General features: G+C 46.5%; 1 protein-coding gene across 4 annotated transcripts in view; it reads right to left on the reverse strand.

Moving 5' to 3' along the window:
* Positions 1-6940: 6940 nt before the first annotated feature.
* The window catches only part of ELAPOR1 (endosome-lysosome associated apoptosis and autophagy regulator 1), a 68641-nt gene continuing 61950 nt past the window's right edge, over positions 6941-13631 (reverse strand). Inside the window, exons 16-23 of one of the 4 annotated variants that reach the window (XM_004769680.3) lie at positions 11762-11942; positions 11359-11455; positions 10784-10885; positions 9321-9447; positions 9065-9243; positions 8369-8534; positions 8065-8120; positions 6941-7226 (exon numbers count right to left, since the gene is read on the reverse strand). In XM_004769680.3, coding sequence (XP_004769737.1) covers positions 7193-7226; positions 8065-8120; positions 8369-8534; positions 9065-9243; positions 9321-9447; positions 10784-10885; positions 11359-11455; positions 11762-11942 — 942 coding nt within the window. In that variant the 3' untranslated portion in view covers positions 6941-7192. Of the gene's footprint in view, positions 7258-8064; positions 8121-8368; positions 8535-9064; positions 9244-9320; positions 9448-10783; positions 10886-11358; positions 11456-11761; positions 11943-13631 lie in introns of all 4 variants that reach the window. The other 3 variants (XM_004769679.3, XM_004769682.3, XM_004769681.3) reach the window with 3 other exon arrangements.

The following is a 13631-nucleotide window of genomic DNA, read 5'->3' on the forward strand; positions in this document are numbered from 1 at the left end:
GGCAGAGAGGCAGACAGAGAGAGAGGAGGAAGCAGGCTCCCTGCTGAGCAGAGAGCCCAATATGGTGCTCAATCCCAGGACCTTGGGATCATGACCTGAGCATAAGTCAGAAGTTTAAACCCACTGAACCACCCAGGCGCCTCTTACAGTGAAACATTATGGCTACTGATTGGAGCCAAAGTTATCAAAAAGTACTGCTGATAAGGAGATTATTTAGAACCCCACCCCCAATGCCCCCCAGCTAGCTGTGCTAAGTCTGTCTTGGTCTTACAGCCATTGCATGGGCTCCTGTGATGAGGATATGGCATTGCTATCCCTGCTTTCCAACAATGTCTGCCAAGCCAACTTAGATGTAATATAGGGCAAAAGACAGTGGTGAAGCTGACAAGTAGAGATCCAGAGGGGGGCTTCGGTAAGGGGATTGTCTGGGTTTGCCTCCCTAGGTTCAGTTTGCCTAGGATGCTAGACTTAAAACAAGTGGAAAAGACATGTAGGCAGCTGCAGTCTCCTGAGAAAACATGTAAGAAAACTGTGTTAGGTTCCCTGAAACCTTCTGAGAGCAAAGTCTGATAGGGGCTGACTCTTCCCTGTCAGTGAAGGCACTGCCAGAGTGTGTTCTTTGCTAAGTTTCAAGACAGTGATGGATGTTCTTGAGGGTGCACTGGGGCCCAGGCCCAGAGGAGGAGGTCCACAGGGCTAATCCTATAAGGAGGTCATCAGTATAATTGGATGGATGGCCTTAAAATTTCAGCCTCCACAAATTTCCTTAGGAATTTTCACCATTAGTCTTATCATTATATTATAGTCATCTTCCTTTAAAATGCTTATGTTAGGGGCGCCTGGATGGCTCAGTGGGTTAAAACCTCTGCCTTTGGCTCAGGTCATGATCCCAGGGTCAATCCAGCCCCACATCGGGCTCTCTGCTCTGTGGGGACACTGCTTCCACCTCTCTCTTTGCCTGCCTCTCTGCCTACTCGTGATCTCTGTCAAATAAATAAATAAAAATATTTTAAAAATAAAATAAAATGCTCATGTTACCTGATAAATATGGCAATTACCATAATGGCATACTTCATCAACTTAGGAATCATAGAATTTTTAGAGCTGGAGGTGAATCTTAGGTAATTGCTAGCCTAATAATTCCTAAACTTTTCATCACCTTGTCCCCTGTGTTTTAAAATATGTTTAACAAATGTGATTTTAAAAAATTCATTTTCCCTTCTTATTCATCAGATATATACGGCCGCCAATTAGAATGTCCAATCAGCAGAAAATAAAGTGTTATTACACTGCCAGAAACTAACACAAAAACAAATCCACAGTAGTACTTCAGTTATGGTGTGATACCACTTTTGGATGTGTGCTTTCCATTGGCCTTTAATACTGAGAACAGCTACTGGGTGCTGCACCTGAGGACCCAAGGATTCACGGGTTCAAGGAAAACAGCTATGTCAACCCCTTCCTCTTCTATACAAGAACACTGAGGCCCAGGGAAATTAAGCAATAGAACCAAACCTGAATACTGGTAAGACTCTAAGATAGTCTCATGTTTGAGCTTGTTTCTCTGTTAGCATTCCATAGCAGAAAACAGAGCCGTGAGGAACTTGGCTAGAAGATGTGGCTTTTTCATATAGGGCAGAGACCCTTTATTGCATCTTTATCCCCACTGGACCTAGCATAGTGCCTTACACGTGGCAGGTGCTTATTATATCCTTATTGGGGATGTGAGTTGCAGGGAGTAGGCTGGGAGGTTAGAAGCTTGTTGCAGGTTCAGGGCCTTAGGGGTCCTGGCCAGCTGGTGGACAGCCTACAGAGAATGACTACCTGCAGGAAAAGAGCAAGAAAAGAGGGAGGATCATGCAGCCCCAGATGCCATTCTCAGTTTTTACCAGTTCAGTGCTGGCTAAAGTAGGAGGGCTCTCCTGGGCCTTGTTTCAGTACCTCTTTGCATTCCTTTTGGTCTTGGATCTGAAGGAGGATTTCTCAGTGTTGGACAAGCAGGCCCTACCCTCTCACTCCCCTGCTAGAAACCATCAGTGGCTACCTGTTACCCTTAGGAGAATGTCCAGATATGCCTTGCAAAGCCCTTCATGATCTGTCCTCTATCAAATTCTCTCAAATGTTCCCCTTATCTCTTGACACTCCTCCTCACATTCTCCATGCTGCGCTACCTGTAGCACACCTTTCTTGTCTCTGAGCCTTTATACAAACCCCTTCTACCTGGAAACCCCCTTCCCTCCCCTGTTTCTCCAAACTGGCCAATTCCTCCTTCCTTCGAGAAGCTCTCTGCTACGCTATTCACCCTTCCCCCCAGTTCAATGCAGCACCCACCCTTCCAGGTCCCCAGAGTACAGTAGCATTATCATACTGTTTCAGGAGAAACTGACAACCCAACTTCCAGCTCAAAGCTGCCCACTCCCTTCTATCAGAGAGAGACAGTAACAACGGAAGTTATTGTTGCTGTCCTTGGATGATGTATGGGGAACCATCTAAAAATAACATGGATCAGGGAAAGTTGCCAGGATCTGGGGGGACTTTGATCCTGCCTCTTCCTGTTAGAGTTGGAAAGAGGTGTCCATTCTCCTACCACACTGTATGGTTTGGGCTATCACATTTTATGTGGAATTGTTAGCTTCAGTGCTAATATGGAATTAATATGCCAAATTCCCCCCAAATTATCGATGAACTTTTGTATATGCAACCTACATCAATTTCTTTGTCTCTTCAATAAGGCTTGTTGCTCTGTGGTTTTCAACGAATTGTCTTAAGATTTAGATCAGTATCTTCTTGCCTTGTCACCTGACAATGTATTGGGAAACCCTTAAAATCGTCCACATATCCATCCCACACACACATACCAATTTTTTTTTCTTTTTTTAAGATTTTATTTTTAAGTAATCTCTGCATCCAACATGGGGCTCAAACTCAAAGCCCTAAGGTCAAGAGCTGCATGCTCCATTGTCTGAGCCGGCCAGGTGCCCCTCCCACAGTTTCAAGCTTGGTCATGTCTGCTGCTTGTTTGACGCACTGGGACACCACACAGTATATGATTGAATTCATGTAAATTAACTGTAGTACTCTCATGTCAGTGTTTCTTCACTATTGTGTCCTCTGTGGGTGAGCCAGGGAAAGATTCACAGTGGGGTGACTTTTTTTTTAAAAAGAGGTTTTTATTTGTCAGAGAGAGAGAGAGAATGTGCACACACAAGCAGGGGGAACAGCAGGCAGAGGGAGGACCAAACTCCCTGCTGATCAAGGAGCTCGATGTTGGACTGGATCCCAGGATCCTGAGATCATGACCTGAGCCAAAGGCAGATGCTTAACCAACTGAGCCACCCAGGCATCCCTGTAGTGGGGTGATTTTGAAGGCTGGGTGGGGGTCAATCAGGTGAAAAGGAAGGGGAGGGGCAAAGGCAGAGGCATAGGCCAATGCTGGGAGGTGCAAAAGAGCTTGTGAGGGACAGTTCAAAGTTGTGTGAATAGTGAGGTGTCTGGCTGGCTCAGTAGTGTGTGTGACTCTTGATCTCAGGGTTGTGAGTTCAAGCCCTTCATTTAATGTGGAGATGACTTAAAAATAAAATCTTTTTTTTTTTTTTTTTTAAGTGTAGCTGGAGTAGATCCAATGTGGGCAGAGAGGGGGCACGTAGGCTGTTAGGGACCTTACATGCCACAACACTAACTCCGTTGCAGATGCACTTTCTTCTTCCATTACAATGGGGATAGTCCTTGCCTCTAGTTTAGATTTTATACCATAAACTGGACTGATATTTAGTTAACCATCCGTACAACCAGGTACAACTCAGTCCTAGGAAAACAACCAGCTGAGGGAGAACTTTCGGGGGGGGGGGGGAGCGGTTAAATGCCTCAACCAGAGTGAAGGAAAGTACTGAGGCAGGAAAATCCAGCTAACCCTGGAAATGGTAGGTCCTGATGTCCTCTGTGATTTTCTCCGCATGTAGTCTATAAGAATCCACTTTGTATCCAAAGAAGCATATTTTACTTGTCTTTGTAGATACATTGTTCTGTGGCTGGCCTCAGTGCCACATGGGAGAAAACTAAACTGGAAAGGAAGGGGGGGAAGATGTGAAGAGTTTTATGTATTCTCTCTTTGATCCTCACCCAATCTGGAGAAGTAAGGCATCATTAGATGCATTTTATTACTGTGGAAACAGGCTTTGGTTGTTGGCTGATTCCTCAACAGGTGGTGAGAGGCTTTCCATCCTAGGTCCCTATTGCTCTGAAGCATGCTCTTTTCTGTCACTCTGGGGTTCCAGAATGCTCTTCACCTTCAGCTTAAGCTTCCATTTCTCACTCCCCCATCCAACCACCCAACCCGTGTTCAAGAGAAGCAACTTGAAACATACGTTTTATTTCACACACACACAAAAAAAAAAAAAAGAAAAAAAAAGGGGAAAAATGTGATAAGTCATAGTCATCCCCTAATAAACTACAAACTCTTGGAATACAAAATAAAAAGGAAATCCAAACAGTCTTGATGGGACAAAAATTTGGTTTCACAAAGCTGAAAAATCTGTCACAAAGTCTCTGTTGTATAAATATAGTCAATCCTATCTTTAATGCAGAGTCAGACCAAAAAAAAAAAAAAAAAAAAAAAAGCCTTGGCATAAGAAATCACCTGGTCCTTGAATATACCACAATGTTTGTTTATCTTCCCAGCCAAATCAGGTGATGCTTACGTGATGAGAATTACTTGTGTCTTCCAGCACTCTAGGTGACCAAATGGGATTTAAGTATTTTGTCTCCTGAGCCCACACTACCTCCCCCAGTAGCCTGTGCAAAGCACTATAGCCTTAGTATAAGAGTTAAAGGCTTTTCCCATATAAAAATCTAACATGTGTCTGTCCTAAAATTGAGCATGGTGATGGCTGCACAGTTCTTTTTTTTTTTTTTAATATTTTAGTTCTTTGAATATATTCAAATCCATTGACTTGTACATTTTCAATGAGCCAATTGTATGGTATGTGAATTATATCTCAATGCTGTTAAAAAAAAATACTGAACATGTCTGAGCAACAGGTGACCCCAATTCACGGCTCAGGAGCTCCTGGCAAGACGCAGGGAAGATCCATAGAAGTTGGTACACCAAGGGATAGATAAAGGGAGATGCTTAAAACGTTGTGACTCAATCAGTGGAGTTTGAGGTTGCTCTGGGGGCACTGAGGTTCAAGATGTCGGAATAAAGAAGTCAGCAGAGTAGATATTTTTTTCCTACTGCTTCCAGTCTAAGGACCATGTGTGCCTCTTGCCATAAAGAAAGTTATTCAGCAGGAAAGCAGATGCTTTCTGGGTGTTGCTGAGGCCACAGAAAACTTTCCGCTGGAGTTCAGGAGCGAAGTATCTGCATCCGTCGGGAGAAATTCCAACATCGCTTAGAGGGTCTGAGAGCCTGACTCCCCTGAGAGGAGCACGCCCCCCATCCCAGCAAAGCTCCTAGATTTATTGAACCAAAGGGACTGCCTGCCTTCAGTGATCCTATTGATGACCAGAAGTTCACAGCAGGGCCCGGTTCTCACTGACCCTTTTATAAGGGCACTGCCGGAGAAGCAGTGCCTAATCAGACCAGCAGACCATCTTGGTGGCAGACAAACCACTCTGAGAGACCATTCCCATTCTATACCTACCCTCTGGGGACCACGTGGCCACTCAGGAAAAAAAAAATAGGCACAACCAAGGTTGAGTGGGCCCTCACCCAGGGACGGTCATGCCAACCTGATAGCGAGGGAGGGAGAACACCGGGAGTAAGAGAACAAGAATTTAAGCTCTTGTGCTGGTTTTGCCGTTGCAGTTACTTGAAGTTCATCAGTTACACGAGGTGCCAAAGTGGGGAGAAGGGGCACAGAGGACACTCACTTTACTCACCTTTCAGAAGGGGATCTGCCAGAAACTGGGACCAGAAGTCTTTTTCATTTTTAGCACACAGAAGAAATGAGAACAGGAAAAAGAGAAAGCTAGGGGCTCGGGAGGGTGAAGGATGACAGTTTGCTAAATATCTTTTTCAGTTCCCCTAGTCGTCTTTCCTCCAGGAAGACCGATGTGGTCTTCTGGCTGGAGTATGGGCTAGGAGTCAATTCTGTTTTTGGCCAGCCCAGAAAATGTTTATTCTGGAGCTGAGCAGATGAGTTAAGCTTAGAAACAGATATCCTGGCCACCTCGGGTCCATCCCATTGTGGGGCAGATCCCCCAGTACGGCCCCACTAAAACCTTGGCCTCCTCGTGTTCTTTCAAAATAAGCTACCCCTGGTCCATGATATGCTCAAGCCTGTACAAATGGGGACCTCAAGTGCAGGACATTTTCCTTGCTGGTAAGGTTTGGCGTGTCTGTGGGTACAAGCAAGCAGAGAAGAAAGCAAGAACACCTGTATTTGGGGCTTACCTGGTTCTCTTTAACATCATAGGGAGATGGTGGGACATTAAAAAATAAGCGGGGAGAATAAATTCACTGGGGCTTTGGGCATTTTCTTGGTGCACTTTTTCCTTTAGCTCTTGTGAGAATATTCATCGCTTATTGAGAAAAAGGAAGTCAAGTACCAGGTTTCAAAAACAAAAGGAAACTTTCCTTATTGCTTCTCTTTGTGCTTATCAAGACTTTTCTTCCCAGACCTGACTCACCTTGCCCCCAGCCTAGCCACGAAACTCAGTCTGAGCTGGTTATCCAGGAGAGAAGAATCCAGACTACCATCACAGACCAGGAGAGAACACCAACACTCTCCTTACCCAGCCTCTCTCCTAAAGAGATCATAAGCAGAGGGCAGATCACCAGAAAAACTCCCAGCTGCTTCTGCCGTTAGGGCAGAGGAAGTTGTTTCTATACTTCAGAAGAGAGAAATATTTTCATTCCGGAGCTCTATGAATTATGAGCAGACGAAGCTATGGCTCTGGCAGCTAGACCATTTTGGGAAACAAGATGCGAGCAAGGGAGTAATATACAAACAAAGTGTGGGTATATTTGACAGGTTTGAGGCAAGCAGAAAGGAAGGTTTGGGTACTCTATAAAAAAACCAGATATCGGAAATCCAAACTTCTTCTGATAAGGCCACAATGAAGAGATTCCCAGCAGGAAGCTGGCAGCCAAATCGCCACAGGCTTGCAAGGTGGTGTGCCCAGGTGAAGAGGCAGGGGAGGCAGGGCAGTGCCTCTTACAGGTCCATGTCTGGGCCTCCTGACGATGTCTTCAGTGGCACGGAGTCAAATCCATCAGGAGTCCTCTGAAAGAGAGATGGTGACAGGAGCTGGCTGCTGCACGGCGGCAAGATGGGGAACAAAGGAGAGAAACGGAAAAGAGGTGACAGGAGGAACCCTTATGGAATTCCTGCTTCCAGTGGCTTTGTGGAAACAGACAGAAGATACCCTCTATTCTTCTTGGTCCTTCCAGTCAGTCAGAGGGTAAGAAAAATCTTTAAAACCCCCTGCTTTGCATCTTTGCTGAATTCTAAAAACCTACTGGGACTCAAGGGTCCCAGGGTGAATGGTTCTCCCATTGGTCTTTCTCTCTCACACACACACACACACACACACACACACACACACACACACGCATCACCCTGCCGGGTTAGCACAAAGGGAATGAGATTCAGCAGTCTAAACTCCTCCCCGCCCTCCCCTGCCCATCCTGGTTACTACCTTCCCACCCACACCTGTTGGATGAACTGGTTCAGGACAGGAGGGAGGTGTGGGCTCTGGCAGGCTAGGGCTGCACAGGGCTGTGGCCCCGGAGGCGTTGCTCAGATGCTCTCTGCTGGCCCCACACCTGGCGACAGTGCTGTCAGCATAGCATTTATGAGCTTCAGATCTGCTCACACACACACACACACACACACACACACACACACACACGGAGCCAACTCTCCCAGCTCCACAGCGCTCAGTGGTGAGCAGCGTGGCCTTAGCTATGACTCAGCCCCCACAGGACAGGGCCCAGACATCAGGGGACAGCACCCTCCACTGGTCAAAGGAGAGCCTCACTTCTATCAGAAGTTGATCCTAGGGTTCGCCTCTTCCCCACCCTCCGAGAAAAAAAAAAAAAAAAAGGGAAATGATTCTTACAACGTGGATGGTTCAATACTCCTTCTGGAAGTTAAAAGGCCCAAACAGTCCATCAACTGGAGTGCATGTTGGGAGAGAAGGAGCCTGGTCAAGAGCAGCCTTGGGCCCCATGGGAAACAGTAATGGTGTGGAAATACAGAAGGCAGAAGCCAGGATTTTGAGGGTGGGGGGCTGGAACAGTAGGAAGGGTAGGGAGTAGAGTAAGTGAGTGGTCCCTGAACAGTGCGGGACCATTCAATGTCCTAGGACTGCTGTCTTCTCCAGCCCTCCAGGCTGACCTCAGTGCGCTGGCCAGCCTCCCTACCTTAGAGGTAAATGATTTGATCTTCCCAAAGAGTGACTTCTTGCTGGTAAAAATGAGGTCATCCTCCACGTCCTCGCCTTCCATGATGGCACAGCTGTCAGCGGCTGGCAGGTCGCAGTCCTTGAGGGTAGCGTTCATCACCAGCTTGGAGTACTTGTACTCCAGTCTGTGAGGCAGGGCAATGAGAAAGGTTAGACAAGGAAATGTGGAATAAGAGAGGGGAGAGGGAGAGAGGGAGAGAGGCTGGGCCCTAAACAGGGAGCCACAGATAAGGCAACTGAAGCCTAGCAAAGTGGTGTGAGGCCTGGGCTTACAGCTAAGGAATCTTGATTTCCAGCTCAGTGATCTTCTTCCCTTAAGGCTAGCTGTGTCTGTGTTCTCAAAGCTTAATAGAAATACTGGAATGATGAGGTCATTATTTTAATTAGTAATAATAACAACAAACTAAGGATATTCTGCTTTTCCTTTGAGCATCTAACGGTCTTTTATAGACCACCATGTGGTACTGTCCCTGTTCAGGAGTCAGGACAGCCAAGGCAGCTGCTGGACAAGTGGCTCAACAAGTCTCTGGCCGGAGTCACAGGGTCCATGGCCAACCCCAGAGAAAAGCCTCATGGATTGAATTCTCAGATGTCCTCTTCCCGGTGCAGTGACCCAACCCTGCCCATCCCCAGACTCCAATACCCCATCACATACTTTTGATTCTTTTTCCAAAAGTAACAGGTCAGGACGGTGAGCAGGATGGCAGTACAGGTGCCTGCAGAGATGCCCACTTTCAGCCAGAAGTCGATGGTTTTGCAGATGGTGACTCTCTGCTCAGGCAGGGAGATGCCACCCGCACACAGCTTTGGCTCGCGCCACACGTAAGTGGTCTTCTGTTGGGGACAAAGACAAGAAACTCAGAGATTACATTCCCTTCTCTCCCAGGACGTCCCTGAGCAGAGAGACCCACCTGGATCCCGGCCACACAGCTGCTGACGATAGCGTGGTAGTCAGCAGGGGAGCAGAGCGGACAAGCAGCCAGGCTCTCCCACAGGAAGTGGAAGTTACAGCCGTCACAGGTCCCATCGGAACATGCGCTAGCAAAGCAGAAAGGAGACGTGAGGGCTTATGCGCTGGGTGGTGGCAAGAGCTGGTGGGAGTCCCATCATCTCATAGCTCTCCTCGCCAGACTCTTAGCCCCACCAGCGTCCTTCCCGCTAGTCCTTAATACAGGTTTTGCTCTCCAGTGTCCCTGATAACAAGAGGCCTTCCCAGTCTCCACCAGGTTCTCTACCCTCTGCCCACTTGTTTCTGCTACATCAGATGAGAGCTAATGTCAGGTGTCTGAGCTGTACCATGGCTGCCCCAGCCAACGCCCCCTCAGAGGCTTCTGTTCTCCCCCATGGACCTGTGACATTTTGCAAAAGCCTCTTCAATGCAGCTTCCTTGGGCGGGGGTGAGGTGGGGTGCTGGGTTTCAGGAACAGACTTAGGTCATGGATATCTGTTAGTTACTTTACTGCAATGTTTATACCAGCAAGAACAATGGTCTTATATTTTGACACCACAGAGTTAAAATATCTTGCATTGGTCCCCATCTCCCCGAGCAGCTGCTATTTAGAAACAGCATTCCCTTGGGTGCCTGGGTGCCTGGGTGGCTTAGTCGGCTGGGCATGTGCCTTCAGTTCAGGTCATGGTCCCAGGGTCCTGGGATCAAGCCCTGAGTTGGGCTCCCCACTGAGTAGGGAGCCTGCTTCTCCTTCTACCCTTCCCCCCTGTTTGTGCTCTGTCTCTCTGTCTCTCTCTCTCTTTAATAAATAAATAAAATCTTAAAAAAAGAAAGAAACAGCATTCTCCAAACCATCTTCCTCAAGACATTAGCGCCCCTCAACATGTTAGTTGGGGGAAAGAAGGAGGTGGGGGAAGGGTCCTGCAATCAAATTGGTTCCAGAATTCTCAATTCAGCGCACCCAGCTATTAAACTCATAATTGGGTCTTTTGATTACGCAGAGATTGCTAAAACTGTTACTCCTCCTAATAATAGCAAGTACACACCAGACACCACAAGAAGTCCACAAGTCTCCTGGTCTCACTGAAGCCTCAAGATCACCCCCTGAGGGAACTTCTTGTTATCCTCATTTTACAGATAAGGAACAAGAGACCCAGAGAAGATAAGAAATGTATCCACGATAACATAGCTGGTAACTGGAGGACATGAATCCAATAGCTGTGCCTAGCTGTCCCCGTAATGGTATGGGATTGTGAGAATAGCTTGGACTCTTCCTTCTGCCCCACTTCTGACACCTGAAGATTGAGAATTTGAAGTCATGACTGTGTCCCCAATAGCCCGCTCATGCCTCTCAGAGTGTTTTCTCTTTGACTCTTGGGATGAAACGAGTCCAAAGAAGGGAGACCTTGTTACACACCCCTTTACCTCGGCAGCGACAGACGTCCAGGAGCGGGTTTCAGTGGACTGCATCGGACACGGATGGTGGTCGATCTCCCAGAACTGCAGGACTGGGTCACGTCATTGGACCTGCAGAGCAAGCCAGCCCCCGGTGGGGGTAGAAGTCACTCACCTGTTTCATTGGGGAGTCACTAAGTGAGGTCAGCACCAAACAGTTCCCTTGCTGGGGAAGTCAGGACTTGGGGGTGCACAGGAGTTGGTTTATACACTGTGAGAGTGGGGATTGGGGAGAGCTCGTCAAGGGGAAAGGCATTGGTCCAGGAGAGATTAGCATAGGCATAACACCGGAGTCTCCTAAGGCAGGAAGGGAAGTCAGCCACAGATAATCCCATATTTCTCCCTGCCTCCAGGGCAGTCCTGCCCCAATAATACCCCAGAAGCTGGGACCAGTGAACTCCCAGCCTGTAGCTGTCATGGCTGGGTCAATCTGCTAGACATCGGACATGTTCTGGCTTGATAAGTAGGTGGCTGGAGAGAGGGATGCACCAGAAACGGTGGCGGGGCTAGGTTTCCCTTGCATCGGCCTGGTCTCTCATCTTCACCTATAAAAGAAGATCACGTCCGGTATTCCCAAGGACTCCGGGTGGAAAAGTTCAGCTGGGGAGGTGATTCCATCCAGAGTCATATCTGTTGTCACCCCTGCCAAATTAGAGCTCCTAATTAGTTGTCACTAGTAGCATGAGCCAGCAACCACTTCAATTCTTCCAATACCTGTCAACATCCAACCTTCCTCCATCTCCTCACATTCCCGACTGGCTCATGAAAGGGTAAACCAAGGTTTGTCAGAGGCCCCAGGATGGAATACAAAACAGAGATCAAGAGGGTGGGCCCCTCATCTGGGGCCTTTTTATCTCAGAGCCTGGTAGCCTCACTCTCTCTTACACACTCACACACACTCACACACACTCACACACTCACACAGGCTGGAGCAGCTGGGTCACTCACCGATAAGACGGTCGGCGAGGCTGACAGGCTGCGAGGACACTCCAGCCTTGTAGCCTGTCACCTCCGGGGGGATGATGACCGCCTGGCAGACGTAGGCTGTGATGGATTTGGAGAAACCCGACTCACCCTCAGGAATCCGGAGGTCGGTGACATTGTCGGCACACACGGACATTTTCTTACCCTGGGTAGGGGGACGTAGGGAGGAAGGAATGGGAAGGAGTGAATGGTCACACAATTCCCAAAGGGGAAGAGGGCACATTGCTTTCACATCTGAAATTTCAGCCTTCCAGTGGTATGCTGCAGTGGAATGATTTCATCCTAGATCTAATTACAAGACACATTTTTTTTTTTTTAAGCTAAAAATAAGGCCTCGGTGTCCTAGTTTCTGGAACTCTGGCCCAGAGGTCGCCAAGCCTTTTTGTTTCCTCGGAGTCACGTGGGAGCCTCATATAAGCAGGGTCGGGATGGTGGCAAAGACCTGGAGTTCTAATCTACCAGCCCACCAGTTAATAGTCTTCCTTCTCCTAGCCAGATTTCTAGATAGATACTGAAATATATAACCGAGTCTCTGAAGTTTTTGAACATCTGGCTTGGCTCACATTCCCTCTCTATCTCCCTTAGTGCTTGTCGTGAGAGCACTTTCCAGACAGATTCCCAGCAGTTAAAACAGACCCCACAACTAGCCCCCTCCCTGCCTTGAGATAGGACATCTTAGAAATAATTGGAACCTAATCCACTAAAAAAAAAAAAAAAAAAAAAAGGACCAAGTGAAGAAAGTCTGTGTTTATGTAGAAAACATGACAAGAAATAAAATGTTCTCTAACAACCCTCACTGTAGAGAACTCTGGAAGATGGTAAGATTAAGTCTCCTTCTTCCTGGAGATTTTGTAATAGAGGAAATACTGAGGTATTATTCCTTCAACAACATTACATTTATGGAATATCAGTATATAATGTGTCAGCATAAAATCATTTGTTCACTACTTTAAATTTGAGTGTACTAAACCCAAAGAATAAATACAAAAGCACTTATTCAAAAGGATATGTACACCCCTAAGTTTATTGCAGCATTATTTACAAAAGCCAAATTGTGGAAGCAGCCCAAGTACCCACTGATAAATTAATGGATAAAGAAGATGTGGCATATATTCACAATGGAGTATTATTCAGCCATAAAAAGGAATGAAATTCTGCCTTTTGTAACAACATGGCTGGAGCTAGAGAGTATTATGCTAAGAGAAAGAAACCAGTCAGAGAAAGACAAATACTATATGATTTCACTCATATGTGGAATTTAAGAAACAAAATAAATGAACAAAGGAAAAAAGAGAGAGAGAGAGCGAGGGAGGCAAAGCAGGAAAGAGACTCTAAACTATAGAGAACAAGCTGATGGGTGGGAGGGTGGGTGAAACAGGTGATGGAGACTAAGGAATGTACTTGTGATGAGCACCAGGTGATGTATGGAAGTGTCGAATCACTACATTGTACTCCTGAAACTAAGGTAATACTACGTTACATTCTAGTAATGTATGTTAACTACCTATACTGGAATTAAAATTAAAAGCTTAATAAAATGTTTAAGAATGGAAGTGTCCTAAGCACTTACCCTGTCAGATTTCCAATATTCTAAATTTTATTACAAGTGAAGTTATGTCAATTGCTAAATCTGGTGATTCTTAGTTTATTTTTCAGATTGTAAGAAATTAGGGACAAGAGAACAGAAAGAAACCTTTGCGTTATGGTAAAACAAAGACCCATTTTTGTCTTTGAACTGACAGTAGCGTGACAGCAACAGGAGACATTTCTGAAAAGAATAAAGGGGAAAAAACCAAAAAGTCAATCTCTCCAAATTCCCTGTCTTCATCTCTCT

The sequence above is a fragment of the Mustela putorius genome, unplaced genomic scaffold, assembly GCF_011764305.1.
Source record: "Mustela putorius furo isolate JIRA1106 unplaced genomic scaffold, ASM1176430v1.1 tig00000585_pilon_pilon_pilon, whole genome shotgun sequence".
Taxonomy (NCBI): domain Eukaryota; kingdom Metazoa; phylum Chordata; class Mammalia; order Carnivora; family Mustelidae; genus Mustela; species Mustela putorius.